At 37.2% G+C, this 24779-nt stretch overlaps 1 protein-coding gene across 1 annotated transcript in view; it reads right to left on the bottom strand.

The window, feature by feature from the left end:
• USH2A (usherin) overlaps positions 1-24779 on the bottom strand; it is a 791707-nt gene that overhangs the window by 584038 nt on the left and 182890 nt on the right. Inside the window, exons 15-19 of the mRNA XM_065876328.1 lie at positions 19481-19639; positions 13305-13799; positions 12010-12279; positions 10253-10422; positions 5432-5576 (exon numbers count right to left, since the gene is read on the bottom strand). Of these exons, the coding sequence (XP_065732400.1) occupies positions 5432-5576; positions 10253-10422; positions 12010-12279; positions 13305-13799; positions 19481-19639 (1239 nt within the window). The remainder of the gene's footprint in view (positions 1-5431; positions 5577-10252; positions 10423-12009; positions 12280-13304; positions 13800-19480; positions 19640-24779) is intronic.

The raw sequence follows: 24779 nt of genomic DNA, 5'->3' as shown, positions 1-24779 counted from the left end.
GTTTAATTTGTACTTAATTCACAAAGGGCGGAAATGTACAAAGTTATTAGATTAAAAGGGTAATCTTCAAGAAAAGTATAAGAAGGGTGCCCAGTCCATAAGTTTATGACCCTTATATACCCAGAAGCAACTCCAAAGCCACCCATGACAGTTTCCTGAAGATTTTGCAATGGAGATGCAGCCGCTCCTGGGAGAATACCTCTCTCACATCAGCTCTCAGACTTTTTCATGGGCACCAAAACTAAAGGTGTAAAGCAATAAATATTCTGGACGAAATGTGTAATTCTAATAATATCTAATTGAAAAAATACTTCAAAGAGAGCAAATTATAATTCCCAAGCTTTTCAATGAAACATACATCTTTACAAGTATGTTTTTGGTTTCTGTGACTGAGATTTAAGGGAAAAAAAAACATGTTTAAGTGATTCAGTGCTTCAAAAAGGCTGACTACTAATTTTAATTTTGGGTGCCCTTCTTCAAAATTTTTAAATGGTCGCTGGCTTCTTCTGATTCCTGACACTTCACTTACATGAACTACATTTAGACTTGAGTTTAATTTCTCACAAATCCAAATTGTAACTTTATTACTAGAAGAAACAGAGCAGGAAGAATCACAGCTGCAACTTAACTTTTATTCCTTTCCTACAATGGTCAACAAACCTGTTGACCATTCAAAAGAACTGACCTTCTCACTGTTTATTTCTATGACTCAATATCTATCAGTTACACACAGAGGTTTAATCCTAGGAAAATTTTAGAAAAAAACCCCTTTTTCACCCATTAAAAACAAAGGAGTTAAGAAGGATATTGGATCTGTAATTGCTGGGGTTTTCTTTGTATTCTAATAAAAACAAGTCCATTCTCCCTGATCCAAACACCCCTGAAAACGGTATATTTTATAATAAATCCAGTGGCAAGCAAAAATTTTTTTTTTATACTTTTGTCATGTAAGTGACTTTATTCCCTGCTTGGCAGATGAAGAGTCAGAGAGTTCTGACAAAATAAATTAAGGGATAAAGAAATAAAAAATTTCCCAGAAGAACGCTAAAATAATTTTTCCTTCAGAAAAGAAAGGATTTCACATGTGAACAAAGTTAATATGTTCTTTTTTTAATGTAAATTGAGTAGAAGGAACATTTTGGCAAAGGACAAAAAACTACACATTTTAAAATTTACTATCCCATCTTCTCCTGCAACTGTTTAATTTTTTACCTTCCAGCTTCTGCTCTAACCATGTTAATCAGAGTGCTGCCCAGAGAGTCATCAGTGACCCCACGTTCCTTGCAGTTTACATTTTTCCTACTTTCCCTACAGCATGTGACCCTACTGACAACATTCTCCTTCCAGAATTCTCTCTCCCCTTGAGGTTTTGGATACTGCTTTTTCTAGGTTCTTTTTCTAACTCTGACCACGTCTCTGTTCCCTTTATTCCTCCTGTCCTCTTCCTCCCAAAATGTGAGCATTCACTGCGATGTAAACTTTTATTTTGTATTTTCTCTGCCTTCACTAATACATTATCATCCACAGTTTCGCCTCCTTCTACATGCAGGTGACTATAAAACCCGCATCCTTCTTAAGCTCCAGATTTGCATTTTCTGCTGTTGGCTGGTTATAATTGTCATGGATGTGTTTCCATCAGATAATCAAACTGAAACTCATGGTTTTATTTCTCCCATATGTTCTTTCTTCGTCTTTTGCATTAGATTTAGTGGCATCACCACTGTCTAGGATATTTACTGTCATCTTCAATTTCTCCCTCTTCTTAACCTGTGGATTTCCCTTCCTTGATCTACTCTATTACTCTCTTTTTTTTTTTTTTTGCGCTTCGAGGGCCTCTTACTGTTGTGGCCTCTCCCGTTGCGAAGCACAGGCTCCGGATGTGCAGGCTCAGCGGCCATGGCTCACGGGCCCAGCCACTCCGCGGCATGTGGGGGATCTTCCCGGACCGGGGCACGAACCCGCGTCCCCTGCATCGGCAGGCGGACCCTCAACCACTGCACCACCAGGGAAGCCCCTATTCCTTTCTTTTAATCTTTCCTCCTATTTATCTGATTTACTTTCTCACGGCCCCCTTGGAATGTCTACCAGTCTCTATTTCCACACTTTAATCTATTCTACACTGTACTGACAGAGACATCTTTATAAACCTCAGCTTTCATCATGTCAGGATGGAACAGTCCCTCAAACAGCGACACATGGTATAATAGCTGGAAAAATCTTTACCAATTCTTTATAATCCATTTCAAGTGCCATTTAACCTGAGCTCATTCCCCAGTCTCCTAAATCAAAGCTATCTATACCGTATTCTCCGTTCCCATAGCTTTCTTTTATCCTTTCCCCCAAGGTGTTAACCCTACCTGTTATTTGTCAGTACCTTAGTGCAGACACCATTAAGGTATCCTTGAATGGATTCTACTAGAATCCCCTCCACCCAGGGCTTTAAATAGTAACCTTAATAGATGCTTACTGAATCGAGCACTCAAACACAGCAACAATATGGTTAGGACACATTATTAACTCTATATTGCAAACGACAAACTTGAAATGTGTAGTTTTTGATCAAAATCCTGAAATGCATGCCATAATTCTGAACAACATGCTCCTTACAGAACTGAAAAATGATGCTTTTCGATGTTAGCCCCCCTACAGTTTACTTTTGCCATTCAATCCTTAGTTTTAGGACTCTCCATTGTTATATTTATGTTATAATACTGTTACGGAAACAAAGTTGTAAAATAAATTGCATGACTTCGATAACATTCGATTAGACATTCTATAACATCTACATTGTGACTGAGAAAAGTATTACAAAACAGTTATGATAGAAATCTTGATTAAAAATAACCATTTTTTTTTTGAGGATTTACTCTGTGCTGGGCACTGCTTTAAATACTTAACGTGTATTTACTCCTCGGGAGAGCCCCATGTAATAGGTTATCCTTATTTATAAATTGGAAAACTAAGGCACAGAGATCATATAATTTACTCAAAGTCACAAAGCTAGTAGATGGCAGAGCCCAAATTCAAGTTGCAGCATTCTGGCTTATCATTTTCCCCTAAAATACACAAATAAACTCTTATTTGAAAAAGTCAATTCACTTGCACATCTCATGGCTTTCGGAGACTATGAGAGGTTTCCAAGTTCTGTTTTTCAGGGATAAAGAGGCAGGGAGAGGACTCAGAGGGCCTAGATGAGTTCTGCTCCACTCAGCTTCCATTGGATGGAGTGGACTTAAGCCTCCTCACCAGTGACTAGAAGAAGAGCACATAGCACTGGGGCGCAGTGAGTTCCACGCCACAGTAACTCTTACTGCAACCAATGAGGATGATATTCACACAGACGTGATCATTGGTCCATTAAGCAGGGAAGATGCCATTCTATAGACATTTTCCCTGCTTTTCTCTTTCCATGTCCAGGGTCTGTCTAGTCTCTGGGGACCGGCATGTTCCCGTTCAGTTCTTTTACTTTGTGTCTATGAAAAAACAGAGTAAATCCTATCTAAAGGAGAGAAACTGTCCTAACAGTGCTGAAAACTAGGGCATGTGAGGTGCAGCTGGGAGGTCCCTCAGTACACAGCCGGGAGGAGAGAAGACTTGGCTGGGGGTATTGTTACTGAAGATGTTATTGGAAGTGATGTCATGAGGAAGGTGAATTAGAGTGAGGACAGCCTGCAAGGGAGTGGAAGGAGAATGTTCAGTAGGAACCAGAGGGAGGTATCTTGGATTAGTATCACCTTTGAAATTGCGTTTCAAAGAGGTCTCTGAACATGGTAGGATTTGCCAGAGAGGTGTAGTTCCCTCAACACTAAAGGATCAAACACAGGTCGGACAAACACTTGGAAGGAATGTTGCATAGGATACATTGATATTGGCTAGACAGTCACCCTAGGTGACTCTGAGATGTTTTACAACCCTAAGAAGCTGTGATTTCAGTTCTGCTTGGCCACATCATCGGAGTCCCTTTATCCTCCCCTAGATCTCAGGCCAACCTTTGGTTTCTGTGGTTTCTGTTTTCAATTTCTCCAGCCCCCAGGACAGATTCCTCTTTCAATTTTTATCCTCTAGTCCCAAATTATGTCATTTTTTCTAAAAGAGACAGGGAGTCTTCCCCTGTTATCCACACTCTGTAACTCTCTAATAACATAGTATATAAAAATAAATAAATATTCTTTTAGGAGCATGGCGTTTTTTGTTCAAGCTAGGTACTCTATAAATACTTGTACATATAGGTTAAATATGTAAAAACGCAAAGAGTTCAGTCAGAGATAATAAAACATAATTACTTGGAACTTTGGAGTCATTCTCATTATTGAAAAAAAAAATTTTTTTTTTTTTGGCCGTGCCACATAGCACGTGGGGATCTTAGTTCCGCAACCAGGGATTGAACCCGTGCCCCTTGCACTGGGAGCACGGAGTCTTAACCACTGGACTGCCAGAGAAGTCCCCATCATCGGTGGACAATTTGAAGAAACAAAATTACTTGTTATATTTGAAGTTTGTTGTATATTGATACAAGATAATTTGAACCAAACAAGTTTTTCCAGAACGAAAACAAAATAAAACAAGACAAAGACTATGGAATTGTATATGAAGACAGTAAGGAAGAAAGTCTAAGGAGTATTTTCATAGCTAAACATGTTTGCATGCTATCTGTCATTCGCCTAGAAGTCTCTTAACCTCCTCACATCTGGACATTTCCTTAAAGAGCACCAGGAATCTAAGCCTTGTTGGATGCTGACAGAAAAACTGATTTGAAAATATCCTAAATGGTAAGTCATTGGGTTATACAGGTGTTAATAATACCTGTAATCAAGTTTGTGTGAACCTCATTTGTCGTAAGTGAAGGAAGCAAAAAATTATACAAACTATTTCCTGGTAAGATTATACTTCATAACAAGTCGTTATCTTAATTTTATGTACTTAGGAGCTTCATATTCATAATAAACAGATTAATAAGCACACTACTGCCTATCCAATAAAGGCAAAATATGACACCAGGGCAACCCAGTAATTTCTGGATGTCTGCTGTTAGCTCCATGGGGCAGGAGGGGATAGACCAAATCCCACACAAAAAAAGTTAGGATTGAGAGGAGGAGTATTGTGAGTCCTCAGAAGAAGCCTGCCAAACACTTCAAACAACTGTTGGGACACCTTTAGGACTTAGGGTGGTGGGAGCCCTGTAGTCACTCTGCATCTAATTATGTTTCTTATGGTGACACAGTTGCAACTCAGGAATGTTCAGGGCTCTTAAGTTTCTTTTTCTGTGTCATCTTTTTCTATGTCAAGGTCAGTAGCAATAAGGGCTAGTGAGGGAGAAGGAGAAAGCAGAAAAGACAAATATTAAGTCCAAACTAAAGAAGGTATTGAGCTCTGTAGGTGTTTTGTTTATAAATACACAATGTATTTTTCATGTCCTTTAGAACTTGCTTACCTGCTGCTAAAGTCCGTCCTCCTCCCGAAGCACTGGTTATACAACCAATTGAATTGCACAGAGAAATGGTAAAGTTGTATATCCTATAAGGTTGTAGTCCTTTTACAATGTAAGACAGTTCTTGGGATTTAGCAGTGTACAACACCTGTGAAGTAAAAAAAATAGAAGTCAGATAATAGATAATCCGTGTGAAATATTAGCTTGACAAGCAAAGTTCCAGGAGTTCTGACAGGGGGAATTATTGCCAACCATGATTAGGAAAAGGAGTTATTTTTGAAGGGCCTCACCAAGCTAGGATTTAATTGATAATTGTACAATCACACTGCTTTATGAGGTAATAATCCAGTTCCTGAGTGGATAAATGAGGAAACCGAGTTATTGCCTCATAAAGCAGCATGGTGGTGCAGTTCGTGTCACTGATGGTACAGATAAAGAATGGTGACACTGTCATTGTTATCATGAAAAAGTCCAAATAAAACCACGGGGCTTGGCCAAAACGAACCCAGTGCAGTAATGCCCACACGCTAGGTGATGGAGCTGGTACAGAAAGATGTCACTATGTTCAATCAATCCCATCATTTGTTTTTTTTAAAAAAAAGCCACAGGAAGGAAAAGGGGAAAAAAGGAAAGATTACTGAGCACCCACATGAAGTCAATTCTCAATTATCTTTCTTGTACAACTGAGCATAAGCAGATTGATCAGCTACATTTTTTTTTGAAATACTGTCTTTATCACACATTTTCAAATGAAAATAGCAGATTTGAGCAAAGGAGACTCTATGGTCCATAAACAAGTAATTAAACAATAAGCACTGAGAGCTTGTCCTGTCATTATAACTAGAATTGATCAAAAGCAACCATGTAAATTTGCTTAGTCTGTAGATACAAAGACCACTGGTGATTATATTCAGGAAAAAAAAAGTCATTAAAATGGATAGTCTGACAGCAAGCACGAGTACGAAGCTATTTTTCTAAGGGATACTGATATACATTCATATGAAATAATCTTCCATAAATATAAATACTACGGCTAACTGTAAAGATTAATAACATTTGGAGTCAATTTCTAGATTTTTGTTTTCCCTTTAGGAGTACAATAAAATTCATTTGGAATATGTGCCTGGGTACTGACTTTAAAATTTCATAAACTGAGTAGTTCTAGAAAGCAGTGTGTTTGGAATATAAATTATATTGCTTACATAACATTTTTCAGAAATAAAGGTGACTTTGGAGATTCAAAATATCTAGGAATAATTTCAAACACTGGCACCATTTTCTTGCAATTACATTTAGAAATCAGAAAAGCGTCAAACACTGAATTATTAATCTTTTTTCCAATTTTAAAATGGCTACTTAGGTTTTGAAGATATAAACTTTTTTCTTTTGTGCAATGTGATTTAAAATTTTCTAAGAAAAATAAAACTTTGAAATGAGTAAATCTTACTTAATATTGCTATAAGATTTATCTCATTTAGCACAGTCTTCATGGGATTTAATGTAGATTTTTAGAAAATGAAATTGTTTTTAAGATAAAATACATTAAGGTATTTCTTATTTAATTTAAAAACTTGAATCATTTTTAAACAAGTTATTCTTTGTCTCAAGAACACATCATGAGGGAGGGGATGAACAATATGGAGGTTCCTTAAAAAACTAAAAATAGAACTACCATACCACCCAGCAATCCCACTACCGGGCATATACCCCGAGAAAACCATAATTCAAAAAGAGTCATGTACCACAATGTTCACTGCAGCTCTATTTACAATAGCCAGGACATGGAAGCAACCTAAGTGTCCATCAACAGATGAATGGATAAAGAAGATGTGGCACATATATACAATGGAATATTACTCAGCCATAAAAAGAAACAAAATTGAGTTATTTGTAGTGAGGTGGATGAACCTAGAGTCTGTCATACAGAGTGAAGTCAGAAAGAGAAAAACAAATACCGTATGCTAACACATATATATGGAATCTAAAAAAGCAAAAAAAAATGGTCATGAAGAACCTAGGGGCAAGATGGGAATAAACACACAGACCTACTAGAGAATGGACTTGAGGACACGGGGAGGGGGAAGGGTAAGTTGGGACAAAGTGAGAGAGTGGCATGGACATATATACACTACCAACTATAAAATAGATAGCTAGTGGGAAGCAGCCGCATAGCACAGGGAGATCAGCTCGGTGCTTTGTGACCACCTAAAGGGGTGGGATAGGGAGGGTGGGAGGGAGAGGTAAGAGGGAGGAGATATGGGGATATATGTATACGTATAACTGATTCACTTCGTTATAAAGCAGAAACTGACACACCATTGTAAAGCAATTATACTCCAATAAAAAGGTTAAAAAAAAAAGAGGGAGGGGCTATGGGGACGTGTACGCACAGGGCTGATTCACTTTGTTGTGCAACAGAAACACAGTATTGTGAAGCAATTATACTCCAATAAAGATCTATTTAAAAAAATTTTTTAAAGAACACAAAATGAAACGTAATAAAGATAAAATGTAGACTAATACTAATTTTGATGAAATTTTACTTCTTCTCTACATATAGTTGTTATAAAGTACATGATTTTTAAGAGACACTTATCCTAGAGCTTGGGGCATGTAAAATCATCACTCAGATAAACTGTGTCTTTATCGTGTACATAGACTCATCTTAACAAGTCTTAAAGGATGTACCTAATTGAGAGTTTTTTGTGGGATTAATCTTTAAAGAGGTGAGAAGAACTTTGTAGGAGTTTAAAATACTACAATGATAATAGCATCACTTCTATATATGTCTTCTACCACATTCTTAGGTAAAGATCCTTTAACAGTTATTTTTACAGTAGGCTTTCCCCAGAAATTTTGGCTATTTATTTACCAAGATTATAACAAGACATGCTCAGGTCAGTGTGGATACAAATTTAATTGTTGAGAACATAAAAAATTTGACTTTGCCACTTGTGATTTCACTTTCTTGAATATATGGTTAGGTAGATGAATATTTGCAGGAGAGGGTATAAGAGAGAGAATAAAATGACATATCTATATTCTTATTTTAATTCAGACACAAAGAAAAGACTTTTAAACAAACAAAAGATTTATATACATAAATTCTGTCAATATAAAAATTTTCCTGTCCCATTGAGTAATATTTTATAAAATGTAATGTAGCCATATCCCGTTAATAATCACTAATAATAACAATATCTAATATTTGTCAAGCTCTACAAAAACTGTATAGATAAGCAGAAACCGTTTTCCCATTTTACACATGAATAAAACCTGAAGCACAGAGATGTGTGATACGGCAAGTAATTGGTAAAAGCGGGATAAAAACAAGTTGATTTCTGGGATGTGTTGTATAAACTATGTTTTGTTTTTTTTTCCCTTACTTTAGTTCCTTGGAATAGAACATTATAATACAAGTAACAGCCAGAACGCATAATATGCTGTGCTAGCTGGTAATCCAAACCCACATGTCATCCACCATTCTGACACTGCTGGCTCAATCTCAACTCCTACCTATGACTCCTCGGAGGAACCTTAAGACTTGTGAGAGTAGAAAAAGGTGGTTTGGTTTGCAGTTGGGTTGTCTTAGTATGTGGTTAATGAAGTCAAAAATGGGTGCTGGCTGCTCTATAGCTCCATTCAGGGATGGTCCTAAAACCCAGCAATAAAAAGAAATCCTTTCAATGGGCAAAACTTTAGGTAGTGCACCTGGTGATTTATTCTGTGTGGAAAGGGAAGGGTCCCTGAATTATATGGCTGTGGTTTGGTTGTATTGAACATGGCCATAAAAGAAAAAAAGACTAGAAAATCAGGAACTAGGATGTCTAGGGAAGAAGAATGTGGATATAGGCCCACGGGACAGGGCATCAAGTAAGTGCGAAGATCTTTTCATGTCCTGTTAATGTCTTCCAAAGAGCATCTTCCTCAGAAGAGATGCTAAACAGCCAAGTATGCAGAATGACTTGTCCAGTTGACATCAGCCGGTCTTTGTCATTGGTCACTCTTATGCTGATAGAAAGGACACTGGTCACACCATAAACTGGAGGGTAACAAGAGCCTCCCATCCTCCAGGATTATTATACATATCAAATGAATTAGTCTATGTACACAGTAAAGCCTCAGTAATCTTTACCTATGATCATTATTCTCATTACTGCTGGCTGGATATAACTCACTAGAAGGAAATATGTCACTACATATCCCAAACCTTGAACATGTTCACAGCCTTTGCTATAAGCTGTGATAAACTGCATCCCTCAGAATTTATTCTTAGGAAACAGAAATATGCAAAACGTGCATATAAGATGTTCTTATCAATGTCATTTAGATTTCCAAGAGTATTAATACAATAGACATTTCAATTGATTGTGGATTGGCTGAATCATTATTGTGTACCCATATGATAGTACACAGCTACTGAATGTCAGCTTCCTGCAAGATATTTAAGGATATATGCTAAGTGGAAAAAGCAGATTTCATGAAACAAAGTTATACCAACTTTATTTCCATATACCATTATATTAGGAAAAATGAGTGATGTAAGTATTTAGAGCCTTGTATATATAAATATTATATTAAGAAACGAATTGCCCCCTTTAAGGATTGTATTGGGTTGGCCAAAAACTTCATTCGGTTTTAAGTAAAAATAAGACATATTTTTCATTTTCACCAAGAAATTTATTGAATGTATTCATTAACTGAGCAAACATTTTGGCCAACCCAATATAAATGAAAATTCTGTCAGAATTCTGCAAATACAGAAAACGTCAATATGAAGACATAATTCAATTCTGAAAGGTCGTTAGTTGAAAATAACAATACCTGTGAAAACACCACCGGACTAGATTGTTGAGGTGATTGTTCAGAAACCATAGTGACGTTATACCCCACAACTTTTCCTCTTGTCACATTATCTGCTGGCATCTCCCAGGACACATTGAGCGAGTATGGTGAGAGGGCGGAGACTGAAGGAGGGGTCATGAACACGGGCGCTGTTAACAAGGACAATAACAACAGTCAAGACAATGAATGCTGTATTCACAGGTTTTCAACCTGAATTCACACATTTATCCTAGTTTCTGAAACACCTCACTCCTTACGTAATATTCTAATTTTTAAAAATCAAAGAAGATGCTGGTGTGTATAAAAGCTACTCACTCACTTATTTTTATATCTGCAAGGATGTTCTCCACCTTCACATTACTAACAAAGATATTTTCCAGTTACAAAATTAAAAAATAGGAATTTGCTTGTGTTCATAAAGGTAACTAGTAGATAGCTGGAGAGGAAACCATAGGTCTCATGACGTCTTTGAAAGGAGAAGCCACAAAAACAATATGTCTCAGTCCACAAAGTTTAGAACAATGCATAGTGACATACTGGACTTCTTATGTAGAGAAGTAATTCACTGAGCTCCTGGGAGAATATTACTCTTTAGAGAGAGGGAAATCGAAAATGTTCTAAATAACCCCGAAGAAATTCGAAAAGTTTTCAGTAAATCTCGATTGAAATGTTCAGGGACATACACACATACATTCTCCCCCTGCCATCCTTGAGATCTTAATATGGATTTTAAATGTGCTAACCAAAGGTGTATTATCAAAGGACCTCATTGCACTTTCATTAGCCAGTGACCCATATGATTATGAGGGTCCAGTATTGCTGTTTCATCCATTACCTTTCATTTCTGACCTTGACTTTCCCCTTCCGGAATGCCATGGCTCATCACTTGTGCTATCATGGCCCTATTATTTGGACAAGATGGCTGGGAGTCATTAAGAGATGCTCAAGCACAATGCACATTTTATTCATGAAGTGATTCCCTTGGACATCAAACTTGAAGCTACACTCACCCTCCACAGTCCGAACAGATCCAATTTAAAGCGGGATGTGGGTTTCTTTGTATATCTATAGATTCAAAGCATAACAAAAGTGTAGTTTTTTTGTCAAGGGCTCATGAAATTTGAAGTGTTTATAATATAAAGAATGAGGTGGAGGATTAAAAATATCTCATTTGCCTTAGTAAAGCTATCTTAAGAAAATTAAAACTTTTCACCATCTTTCCTTACCATATTGCCAACTGCTTATAAACACACTTGTGAATTATAGATTTTGATGTCTGGGATTATATTTTAAGGTACAATTTGGTACCTAAGCTATTTGTTTTGGAAAGAGAAAGAAAAACAAAAACAGATTTGTGAAACTGGTAACAGTTATATCTTTCACTGAACATAAATTGTACTGAATTTGGAGCAAGATGGGACATATGGCCAGCCCACTTCAAGACTGGAAACCAATTGCTATTTTTGACAAGCATTCCCAAAAGACTATAACTACAGTTAAGTCATTTTGGCGCCTTGAAGTAACAACTAAAACATTATTTTTTTCCCTAGAACTTACTGCAAGAACTTTGTGACCTTGAGTTATCTATGGAACCAATCTATGCATTCAATATTTCCTTGGTTTATGTAAATGTACAGCTCTTGATTTTCGAAAGTATTTAGTGCTGTTGACTTTACTTTGAGGCAATATTTTCATTCAGGAGTTTCCAAAGTAGAGTTCAAAGCATTAGTCTTCACCTGATTCTCCCGTTCTTCCTGTGGTCCAGGCAGAAGACACACTCCCAGCCATGTTCACAGCTAAGACTCTAAACTTGTACTTGGTGTACGGCTCCAAGCCAGTGATGATTGTGGTTGGTTCGGGAGGTTCTAATGCATTTTCATTGGCTGATTCTGCAAGTGGGTAAGGACTGAGCCAGCCACTGCTCTGAAAAACTCGACTTTCTGCTGACCTGGTTTCTCCATTAGATCTCAGTCTTTTCATGTATAGTTCATATCTTATAATTATGCCTAGAAAAGTGAAACGGTGAACAAAGAGGACTTATTAGACAAATGGGCTATTTAGGGGTGGGGTGATGTTAGGTTATGTAACGAGTCCTGGCTTTCCTTGTGCTTCTGACTCGATTACCTGTCTATTTTCTTGGTAATCCACATGATAGGTACTTATAAAAAAAAAAAACAAACTACAAGTTGATAGCTACATGAATGCATATTACTGAAAAGCATATTCATGGAAAATGAAAACTGAGTGCAAAAGGTACAAACACAAAATAACTATAATTTATGATAGGTAAATTCAATATTTTTCAGGATGATTGGTCATAATTTATACTAAGAATGGCTATCTCTTCGGAAATTTGATCACTGTACCTTCAATTTGTATAGTTTCAAATTTGGGGATTTTGATTTGATTATCTGCCTAACATAAGCCTTGTTTACATAAATATTAGGATATTACAGTTCATTTCCACCTAGTTTTATCAAGTAACTTAAAAATCCTAAGAGAAAAGCTTTTGTTATAATACGTACATGATATTAAATTACTAAAAATCTACGAAGGTGTGCTGGCCTGTATAACCAAGGGTTCAATTATATAAGCCCAGAAATTAACTTAATGGAGTCAGCTAGCCTATATACATGTTTTTTGTATTATTTCATATCTTCTTCTTGCTTAAAAGAAAATTTACTGCTTATGGGTGCCCTCACTTGTGACACAGTCAAATATAATGCATTTCCTAAGTGAGTTTCAAATTAGAAACATCATTTGTGTTATGGCAGATGTCACTAAGAGCAAAGATAATATTAGCCTTCTAGAGGGCAATTTAAATGAGTGGAATTTGTTATTAGATTAAAGAAATATACTTATTCTACTAACCAGGACAAATAGTATATCTTTAGAAATTGTTTCCCAATTATGACATCATGCAGTTATAAAACTGAAAATGGCTGTCAGAATCTTATTGCACAATTCCAAGTACCCAGATTCTCCTTCGTGTTTTACCCAAGAATGGGAAATCTCGGCCTTGAATTCCTACCATTTGGTTCCACCGGTGGAGCCCATTCTACGTGAAGCTCTGTGGAACTGATCTTCCGCACCTCGGGTGGACCCAGCCTTTGGGGAGGTGCCTGGGCTGTGGTCACTGTCAGAGGGGTGCTGTGTAAACAGCCTCCACTAGTACACGCCTGTACAGCAAAACGGTATTTGGTGAATGGAACCAGATTCCAGATGGTAGCGGTTGTTTCAAGACCTTCATAGGGAACACAGGGCTGGATGCCATCTAGAGGAGCACAGGACAAAATATATTTCTCGATAGGACCAGAACGATTTGAAGGTACAGCCCAGGTAAGTGTCACAGAGTCTGAGCTAATAGGACTGATATAACTTAAGTTCAGGCTTCCCTCTGGGGCCCCTGGTTTTGTCCTGTAGGTGACAGCTGCACTCCTTGTTGAACCACTCAAGCTGCTGGTCTCGAGGTAATAGGAATAGGAGGTATATGGTGACAGCGCAGTGTCTAAGAAGTACTGAATATCTGAAATTTAAAAAAAAAAAGAAAAGAGTTACATTCCACAAATTGGCAAGGAAACATTTCTAATTATTCTTCTGTTATATAACATAACTACATTAAACTACACCAATCCACTCTTTTGAATAAGAGTATGGTTCATATTTTTAAAAACTGAGATGGGGGCTTCCCTGGTGGCGCAGTGGTTGAGAGTCCGCCTGCCGATGCAGGGGACATGGGTTCGCGCCCCAGTCCAGGAAGATCCCACATACTGCGGAGCGGCTGGGCCCGTGAGCCATGGCCGCTGAGCCTGTGCTCCGCAATGGGAGAGGCCACAACAGTGAGAGGCCCGCGTACTGCCAAAAACAAACAAACAAACAAAAAACTGAGATGAAGCAAATACTGGTTACTTTTGTTGTACAGTACAATATAAGAAAAGTGCCTTTTGTAATGATGCATATTTAGAAGCTAAAGCTTTTGTTTTGTTCTTTGTATGATACAGCGTCCTTTTTTATATGCTAGAAACCTAATGCCCAAGGTGATGGTATTAGGAGGTGGGGGGACTTTGAAAAATGATGACATCATGAGGGTGGAGTCCACACATGGCATTAGTACCCTTGCAAAAGAGGGCCCAGAAAAATCCCTCATCCCTTTCACCGTGTGAGGACACAGCGAGAAGTTGGCAGACTGCAACCCCGAAGAGGGCCGTCATCAGAACCCAACCGTGCTGGCACCCTGACTTTGGACTTCTAGCCTCCAGAACATTGAGAAATAAATTTCTGTTGTTTAGAAGCCACTCAGCCTGTGGTATTTTGTTATAGCAGCCTAAACAGACTAAGACAGTGACCATCTGAGTGAAGGGTTATTTTGACATTCTGTTACATATGTCATTGCAAATTCTTCATGAAAATATGTTGAATATCAGACTAGAGTCCAGTCAGGTCACAGAAAGCACAGAGTAATCTGAACAAGGAAAGCGGAACACACAGAATGACTGAGTACAAAAGGGTTTTACTTACTTAGGGGACCAGAAACCTCTAAAGAATGCAGGAAGAGAAGAGACAGAGATAGGGAAAAGTCACTACCCCCAGGGCTGAAGCAGAGCACCTAGGGAAGGAACAGAACTGGAAGAGATAAGACCTGGGATGAGATCAGACTTCGTTGGACAGGGTGCAACCGTGACCCACTTGACGGTGAAGTTTGCTGAGGTTCCATGAAGGCAGAACTCCCTTGGAATCTGGCTTCTAGCACCTCAGGTGCTCTACCACAGAACTTACAGAGAAAAAAACTTACTGGCAGAGTGCCAAGGAAAGCTGCCCATGATGAGAGCCTGTACCATGGAACTCACTGGAAAGCCACCATCTGTGGTACGAGGGGAAGATGCCACCTGGGCATCAGAAGAATTTACTGGGACTGCCATGCACTGTCTTCCGGGGTGCATCTTGTAGAACTCACTCTTATGGGGCCAGAGCTTGGGAAAGCTGCCCTTTGGGGTCCCGGGGAAAAGCTGCCCAAGGGTAGCTTGGCAGCTGTGTACGGCTGAACATCACTTGGTGAGTGATCTCCTGAGAGGGGTGCACACCAGAACCAGGAAGAGAAACCTCCATCTCCTGCAGGATCCCTCCAACACCCTCTACTGATAGAGTAAAGGAGAAATGTTTACAGGTTCCAGCTCCATTACCACAAAGCAGGCAATGAAGCCAAGGTTTGAAACGGAGAGGCAACAAATTGATAACTTGTACAAGTATACACTAAAAAATCTTTTATGAGACCATGATCTTTAGCCATATTCTTGGGAAACATTTCTTTGGGAAGCATATAAAATGACTGATGTGTTACTTATAATAGGAAATGTTTAAATAAATTAAAGTTGAATTTCTTAATGAGTTATATTAGTCTAATATTACATTAATAGGATTCTAATATTATTAGTTAGTTAAAACAATAGTGATGAAGACCATACAGCAATATGAGAAAAAATATGAAATGTAATACTGCATAGACTTGATTATTATGCAAAATAAACTGAAGTACATATTCTCCCAGAAATTTTCCAAAATGAAATTCGTTTTTGCACTAGAATGCTGGAATTGTGACGCTTTAATTTTTTTTCCTTTAAATTTTCTTAATTGGATATACCACTTTTATAATAAAAAGTTACACAAATTCAAATCAAAATCAGGTGTTTAGAGAAATTATTGCACAAGAACATCATGAAATTCCTCTTTAGAGATGCACTGGGTCACAATATTGGCTGACCCCAGCCCCCGTGTGTGGCATTCTCACCCACCAGAGCTACATGGAGCTGTGCAAGTTGCCTGAATTAACCTTATTTCCTCACACACACCTTCATGCCTTGTCTTGTACAATTTCTTCCATGAGAGTAATTCTTCCTCTACTGTGGTATCTGGTTAATTCACCTCACATCACCCGCTTTTGTGGAACTTTCAATGGTTCTCAATCACTATCTCTGCCCTCACAGGCATGGTTGCTTCTTATCCCTCCTCCAGTTATAGGATACTCAGAAATATTCTAAAAATATTTCTTAATACTCTTAAGTCTATTCTGGTACAATATTTAATATATTACTTTGTAATCTTGGTTTATTTATCTATATCTCTTTTCAATAATGAGAACTGTTCCTTCCATCCTTGTATTTCTAGTGGCTGGTACTGTTCCTGGTCTGCAGTAAGCAATGAACAAAGCAGTGAACAAAGAATGAATGAATGATTCTTCATATACATATTTTTTTTCTAGGAAATAGTATTAAGACCCTTATAATAAAAAACATTGATTTTCATCCATTCTGTTTTCATTCTTATCCCCCTGCTTATATTTTCTGGGTTTTTTAGGTTTATTTCTCTCAGAGGTAACTGAACCATCTTACCCTTGTTACATTGATCCTTTGATGTGGTATAGAACAATAAATGATAATGACATTAAAGGTAGAAATGAAATCCCAGAGTTCACTAAGATACAGTGTTGTTTAAAACTCTCATCTTAAACTATGTTAATGTCCCTAGTGACGTAAGCAATGGTCACACGTAGACATAATCTTCCTCTAGTTTCCCTGTGAAAGCATTTCCCTGGAGTAACATTTAAGGACTATCTCCCCACTCATGGTGACCCAAAGGAGGAAAGATTTAACCGATTGTGAATTTGGGGGGGGGGGAAGGAAAGCATCCTCAGCGCACTGATTTCTTTTCTAATCTGTCTTCCTGCAGGAGAAAATGAAAATACCGGTGTGTTATGATCTTAGGTTGGAAACTACTGCCCTGGAGAATCCCTTAGTGCATCAGGCCAGCTAGGAAAAGTTTTATTCTAACAAGGAATTCTATAATGGTCTCAACCAAATGGTCAAACTTGCTTGGAAGACACACTATTAATTTTCTTTGAAAAGTTCAATGATTCTCCACCTATAATTCCAAATGCCTTCATTTAACCCAAAGGTTTGTGTTCATACGACTGGATATAAGTACTGTTTCCTCTTCATATTACACATGCTATCCACACACTGGAAATAGAGTAATAAACATGAGGGTATTATTAGAATGATACAAAATTCTGAGAGCATTAACCAATTGTTCTTACTGTTCAAATGCCATCATGCAGATAATTTGCATATCATTAATTATAGTGATTGTCAAGAAATGCCAGAAGTGGCATTTTTTAATGAAAAATAAGGATTTAAGAAATAATACCTGTTTAATAGGATTATATAAAGTTCTGATTAGTGAACAAGCACACATTTATTGTGTAAGAAACTGTTATTTGGATTCTATATTAGTGCAATCATGAAAAAGAGCCAGAGTGTTGTACTCACATGTAATGTTCTATAAAATAGATCACTATATGTTACTATGTAAAACATGCCTCTGGGTTGAAGGGTATAATTGAGGTTTAATTTTACTATTGAATTAACCTATATGGAAAATAGAGTGACCCTAATATACAACTTAAGAAATAATTCAACCAGTAATAGTGCCATCTTCAAAATCACTTTCAATATTTTAATAACTCTCTCTTCTTCTATCACAAAAACTTAAGTTTCAGGACACCTGGATCATGCTGACATTTGGAAGAAAATAAACATTCTAGTAGCAGGTTTTTAGGATGCTTTGCCAACATGGCAGATGTAGACAGATGTTCCTTTCCCTTTGCAATCTGCATTATAAAGTTTAGAGCTTCCATTAACTTCAAAGAAGACTAGAGGCACTGAAGAGACATTTAGAGTTAACACAGAGTACTGAATGTAATAACATAAGTCATACAGAACTGGGTGCAAAATGTAACCTACTATAATATACACAAAATAAAACTGTATGCTATGCAAAAGTTGTAACGCCAATCAATATGTCAAAACAAGGGCACCTTCCTAATCTTTTTCAGAAAGATTATGGAACTTCAGTGTTTTTACATAGCTTTATATACTTTTCTAATTAATTAATCATGTTAAACTAGAATTTGGAAAACTGGGTCTTAAACAAAGAGAACAGCATGGAAACCTGAATTGGAATCACTGTTTCAATGTTTCTTAAACTAGTTTCTTTTAAACTAGTTTCTTAAACTAGCTTGTAGCTAAACATGACCAAAGCAAACATCAAAGAAGACAGGGCTGGAAGAAAATTTCCAAGTTTTCCTTCTGTCTTTAGGGAAAAAAGTATCTAAAACATCTGAGTAAATCTTTTTAAGATAATGTGTCTAAATAGTTTGATTTCTACAAGCTCCTTCAAAATCTTCATAATTGTTTCAGGTGCAAAGATGGTCTTCATGGTTTGTTCACATCCTTCTCTCAATTTAGTTCCATGTTGCTGGGTTTTACCTCTGTGGAAATGGCAATGTATGCATATAATTATACTATTTGCTTGCATGTTAGGACTCTGATTTCCCTTTTTGAAAAGTCCATTTTTCAACCTGAGAATTTAAAATGTGAACCCCTTATAATAGAAATATTTGATAAATTTTCTATAATCCTTATACCCAGAAAAATGATAGACCAGTTTGTTGTAAGTCTTCCAGTATTTTTATATATTTTAAATTAAAATATAATTCATAGATTATTTTAATATCTTTTAGTTACCTTAAACAGTATTTCACGGACATTTCCCATTCATTAATAACTAAACTAAGAGAGTACTTTATAGGTGACCATAGTCTACAATTTACTTAATAATGCACCAGATCCTATTATGTCATGTACCATGATTTACTGAAAGTTTTTTGAATGTCTGACTTTTTCCAATATTTTGCAATTACAAATAGTGCAGGTTTGGACATATTTTGTGATTTGGTGTCCCTTTATGACTATTCATTTGAGATACATTTTCTAAAGTAGGTTTGCTGAGTCAAACGGTTTGCAAAAGGTTTCTCATATATTTTAACAAGTTATCCCACGCGAAAAGTCATACCAATGAACCCTCACAGATAGCCTAGCAGTTTATGTAAGTTCTAGCTTCTCCATATCCTCATTAATCCTGGAAAGGGTAATTTGTTTTCATCTTTGAGGCTTTGATAAGCATTCATGTCTAACAAATAATAAGCATCTCATTTTCACTGCATTTCTTTGATTACTAGTGAGATGTGTAGTTCTCTCTCTGCTGAAACACTCCATGCTAGACAACAACACGTCTCCTCAATGTCAAAGAACTTAACTAATGTATCAATTTTCAGAATATTATATCTTTCCATCACCAAACCTTGAAACTCACTGTATGGGTATCGATCTTCAATTGTGTAGATTTCAAAACCATCCCTGAATAAACTGTAAGTGAGCCAGTGGGCATTTGGAGAATCAGGTGGACTCCAGGAAACACTGATAGCAGAAGAATTTTGAACTTTTCCTCTGGGTGGAGGTTGCTGGGATGGAGCTAAATTACAATGGAGAGAGCATGTATCAGCAAAGGCAATCAATAAGGACACAAGTAAACTTAAGTAAGATATCCAGCAAAGAGGTCTTTCTGATTCAGGATTACTTTATCAAGAAGACATGTGGTTTACCAAGACATTAATAAACAAAGGGTATACATCATGAGTTCTCTAAAACAAAGCTTTTTATCTATAAACATAAAATACGTTTGTAGGTCAATGCAGCTGACATGAATATGGTTGGGGGAAAAAAACCACAGAAGTTTACATAAGCACTTTTTTTTATTGAAGTATAGTTGACTTACAATATTATATTCGTTTCAGGTGTATAACATAGTGATTTGATACTTGTATAGATAATGCACCATACAGAGCTATTACAGCATTATTAACTATATTCCCTGTGCTGTACACTACATCCCTGTGACTTATTTATTCTGTAACTGGAAGTTTGTACTTCTTAATCCCCTTCACCTATTTCACCCATTCCCCACCTCCCCTCTGGCAACCATTGGTTTGTTCTCTGTATCCATGAGTTTGTTTCTGTTTCATTCTATTTGTTCACTATTTTTTAGATTCCACATATAAATGAAAACATACAGTATTTCTCTAACTCTCCACCTCTTTCTTTGAATTTTTCAGAGACACTATCCAAGGATGCATAATATTTATTTTCTACTTAATTAAATTAAAAGTTGATACACATAAATTGTGTTGAAACTTGAAATAAGTCGTGTAATTTTTGGATTTTTTAAAAGGAAGTTTTCCATTCCATTAAGCACAATGTGTCATCTTGCTTCACAGAGCACAGTGTAAAAGAAAGAGTAATAGCTGATGATACAGATAGCTGTGGATGCTAAGGATGTTAAATAGTCTAAATATTAGCCAGAAACAAATTAAATGTATTACGTGAACACCAAGCACCTGTTAGAGTTGCTATGATTGTTTATAACACCTGTTAACAATGCTGTGATTGTAACATAGAAAACAAACTTATGGTTACCAAAGGGGAAATCAGTGGGGGGGGGGGAGGGGGGAGAAGGGTTAAATTAGGGGTTTGGGATTAAAAGATACACACTACTATACATAAGATAGATAAACAACAAGACCTACTGTTTAGCACAGGGAATTATATTCAATATCTTGTAATAATCTCTAATGGAAAAAAATCTGAAAAAGAATATATATAAATATATGTATATGACTGAAGCACTCTGCTGTACACCTGATACTAACAAAACCCTGTACATCAACTATACTTCAATTTAAAAAGTGCTGCAATTCAGATGTAGAGAACAAACATATGGACATCAAGGGGGGAAAGCAGGGCGGTGGGGGGGGGTGAATTGGGAGATTGGGATTGACATGTATATACTAATATATACAAAATAGGTAACTAATAAGAACCTGCTGTATAGCACAAAAAATATAAAATAAAAAATGCTGTGATTGTTAGAGATAATATGTTTGCTTCCATCAGGCACGTAAGAGCATTCACGTCACTATTTTAGTGATGTTTTTAGAGCATAAATATATACTATGAACACACTGTTTCTTATCACTATATTTTTCATAGCCTCCCTATTTTGGAGAATCAGTCTACATTTTTTTCCCCAGAAGATAGAAAGGTAAAGGAGAAAAACAATATCTAACTATATTTTAAGGGCAATCAACCACCAGTTTATTTACCCGTCTCTGGTTTAAGATGCATAAAACCTTCATCCATTTAGAGAAGCATAATGTAATCGGACTTTCTCACTGAATAAAATGACAAAGGCACAGTTTGCTGTGTTAACTTATTTTGTAAACCATTAATCTTTCTGTTGAGAAAAAATTTTAAATCCTGAGTCGATCATGAATCGATCAATTATCAATATTATTATATGAAATACCTGCAGTCACTAGGTGACAGTCAATGTTTCAGAAGAAAAGAAAGTGCACACTCAAGTGATTTAACAAAGAGCTTAATAAAGAAACTCTTTTCAAAAGGGTGGGCAGAATGTAAAGGAATCAAAAGACATGGAGCAGTACTCTGGGCATGGTAATAGCAGAGCTCTTCTACTACTTCTGTCACGGGTCAAGACCAATCCCAGGCTCAATGATTCACTAGAAATTCATTCACTCATTATATAGTCCTACTCACGGGTAAGATTTATTACCGCAAAAGGATACAGAGTACAATCAAAGAAGGGAAAAGGTACATGGGTAAAGTCTGGGGGAAACCAGGCACAAGCTTCAAGTTACAGAGGATGGGCTTAATTTCCCTAGCAACATATAAAAACACACGTGAAATGTTGCCAACCAGAGAAGTTCATTAGAAACTCAGTGCCCAGTGTCTATACTGGGGACTGTTCATGTAGGCAGTCTCTGCCTGGCACACACCAAAATTCCAAACTCACAGAAAGAAAGCAGGTGTCAGGCATTGTATGGTCAGGCCACTCAAGAGGGCTGTCCTCTTGCTCTCTGTACATCCCCTGTTCAGCCAGCGCCTGCTTCACCTACATCCTACTCAGAGGACTGACCTTCCTACATACTTGCCCCAGGTCCCAGCTAATGATTGTTCTTATCAGAGGCAGTGAAGGGCGTGGTCCACTGCTGGTTTCCTTGGTAACCGAAGAGCCAGCCAGAGGTAATTCCCCCTATAACTGGCAATCCCTCCCACCCCCCAGTGAAGGCCACAGCCATGTCCTGCCTGCTCTCCCCTGCATACGGTCGGGTGTCACTCCAGGACCTTGCTTCAGACATGTAAGCTTTCCCATCCATTAAATCATTCATGTCTCTGTCATTGACTCCAGACTCCTTCTTTGGTCTCAAAACTGGGGAAATGGAGGCCAGTATTTCCTGTGGGTTGCAGCCCAACAAGCACAAACCATGTAATCTGTACAAAATTTAAGGGACAGTGAGCCCTTCTTAATAATTTTCAGGATGGTGGGAGTCATCACACAATCCAAATCCCAGATGCCAGCCAAAGGCCAACTTTGTAAGCAGGTCTTTCTAAAGACAAGCATTCAGGCCTGCTATGTTAAGTTTTTCTCACACATTATCCCTAGCTTGAAGGGGCACAGCACTCAGAGGCGGAAAGGGATGTGTGGAGAGCATCATCTGACCACTCACTGAAGGACAGAGCCAACTCCAGGCCAGCCTCACACTGAGACAGGGAGCTGGGGACGAAAGGCTCTGACTTCCCTTTCTGCCAGCCCTCCTCCAGATGACCAGAAGGTTCCTACTTGTAGCTGAAGCCAACCGAGAGTCAGGGCACAAGAGAGCCTGCTGACACAGAACATACAGAATCTCGGGGAACAGAGCAGAGTGAGAAGTATGGAGTAGTAACGTGAAGTTATCCTAACACACCAGGCAAAGACTTTCAACTAAGAGCTATTACTAATTCATCAGTACTCATGAATGATATACTCCATTTTAAAGACATGAGATAATCCAACAATAGCATTTTAAGAAAGTATATCAAGAGCACTGAATTTGAAATATATAAAATTCCGTATCTTATGCATAGGCTTCCTGAAGACAATGTCTCTAAACCTATGGTAGATAATATTAAAGTCACGTTTTTCAAGAAGAATATTCAACCTAGATACATTCTCACTCTTCCCCTTTATCTTTTTTTTGGAGGGGATTTTCATCGTTATGTTAAAATTCTAACTGTCCATATGCCTGTTTAGATATAGGATAGTGAGTAATAACAATCTCAAAATGACACATGAAGAGAGAATTACTTCCAAACAGCACCTTATATTTTTGAATTCAATGATTTGCCATATTTTGCTATGGTCACTTTGGTTGGTTGAATACTGACAGTACATTTGATCTTTCAGTGAATTTTAATTTAGGGCTCTAAATCCTGTTATGCTTAGTGGAACTTCAAAGACTCATAAACTGTCTCATCTACAGCACTCTCAAAGAGCCTCGTAATCCATGGCAATTTAATGTTTTTTAGTGAATATTAGTGATTACATCTAAAACTCCTCATGCTCTCAGGAACACAATAGATTTCAGAGTTAGAGCCATCAAAACTGACCATTAAACTATTTTCTAAGATGGCAAAATACTTTTGGGATGATTGAAAAAGAAATAGATGTTTCAGTCCCGTGTCAAAGGATGTAGAAAATGATTTGCATTACGTGAAAATTTCCTTGACAACAAACACAATCATACACATATATACACACATAGGCTCTTTCAAATGTTTAAAGTTGATTACTTTTTATGACCATCTCTAACCACAATCTTGTCTGCCTTCACAGTGTGAATGAATAGTGCTTGTTTGACATTTAATGAGAGTTTTCTAAGACCTGAAGGTTTAGATAGTTCAATACCACTCTAAGAATAAATATTTTGAAATCCTGGGCATGAGATAACTTGAACCCACTTTTATGTGCTGAAAGTAGGATTCTGAGAAAATGGTCATACACGCATTAATCAAAATTGCCAAGAATGGTCTTTGTATAAGACTCTCTTTTAAGGAAGCAAAGTATAATATTGTGACTACATCCATCAGTTTGGGATTACATCCCAGCTTGGGAACTTTGGTAATTGTATGATTGCAGTCAAATTTCAGTTGGATGCTCTGACCCTTTTCTTATTTATAGTAAGAAGATGATAATGTCTACCTCTGAAAGCCAAAGCAACTATTATAAGTGTGTTCTAAAAATTAAAGAAAAGTATGATAATTTTGTTTCAACAAAAAGGGAATTTCAACAGAGAAAGAGAATGTATAAAAACACCAAAACCAGAGTTGAACAGTATAATAACTAAAATGGAAACTTCTCTAGAGAGGGCTCAATGGCAGATTTGAAATGAAAGAAGAATCAGTAAACTTGTTATAAAGCAACAGATGGAACTTAAATATACAACAATATGATTTATCTAATCCAAAGAACAGAGAAAAAAATTTAACAAAAGTGAAAACAGCCTCAGAGATCTGTGAGTAAATGTCTTATGTATAATGTGTCAACATACGTGCAATGGGAAGCACAAAGGAGAGAAAAGACAGAGAAAGGGGAAAAAAATATTTGAAGAAATATTGGCTCAAACTGTCCAAATTCAATGTAAAACACTTATCTCCAATTCCGAAAAGCATAATGAGTTCAAGTAGGATACACACAAAGTGATTCAGACCTAGACATA

Source organism: Phocoena phocoena, chromosome 1 (assembly GCF_963924675.1).
Source record: "Phocoena phocoena chromosome 1, mPhoPho1.1, whole genome shotgun sequence".
NCBI lineage: Eukaryota > Metazoa > Chordata > Mammalia > Artiodactyla > Phocoenidae > Phocoena > Phocoena phocoena.
The sequence above is the reverse complement of the archived record's forward strand: the minus strand, read 5'-3'. Positions and strand labels throughout refer to the sequence as shown.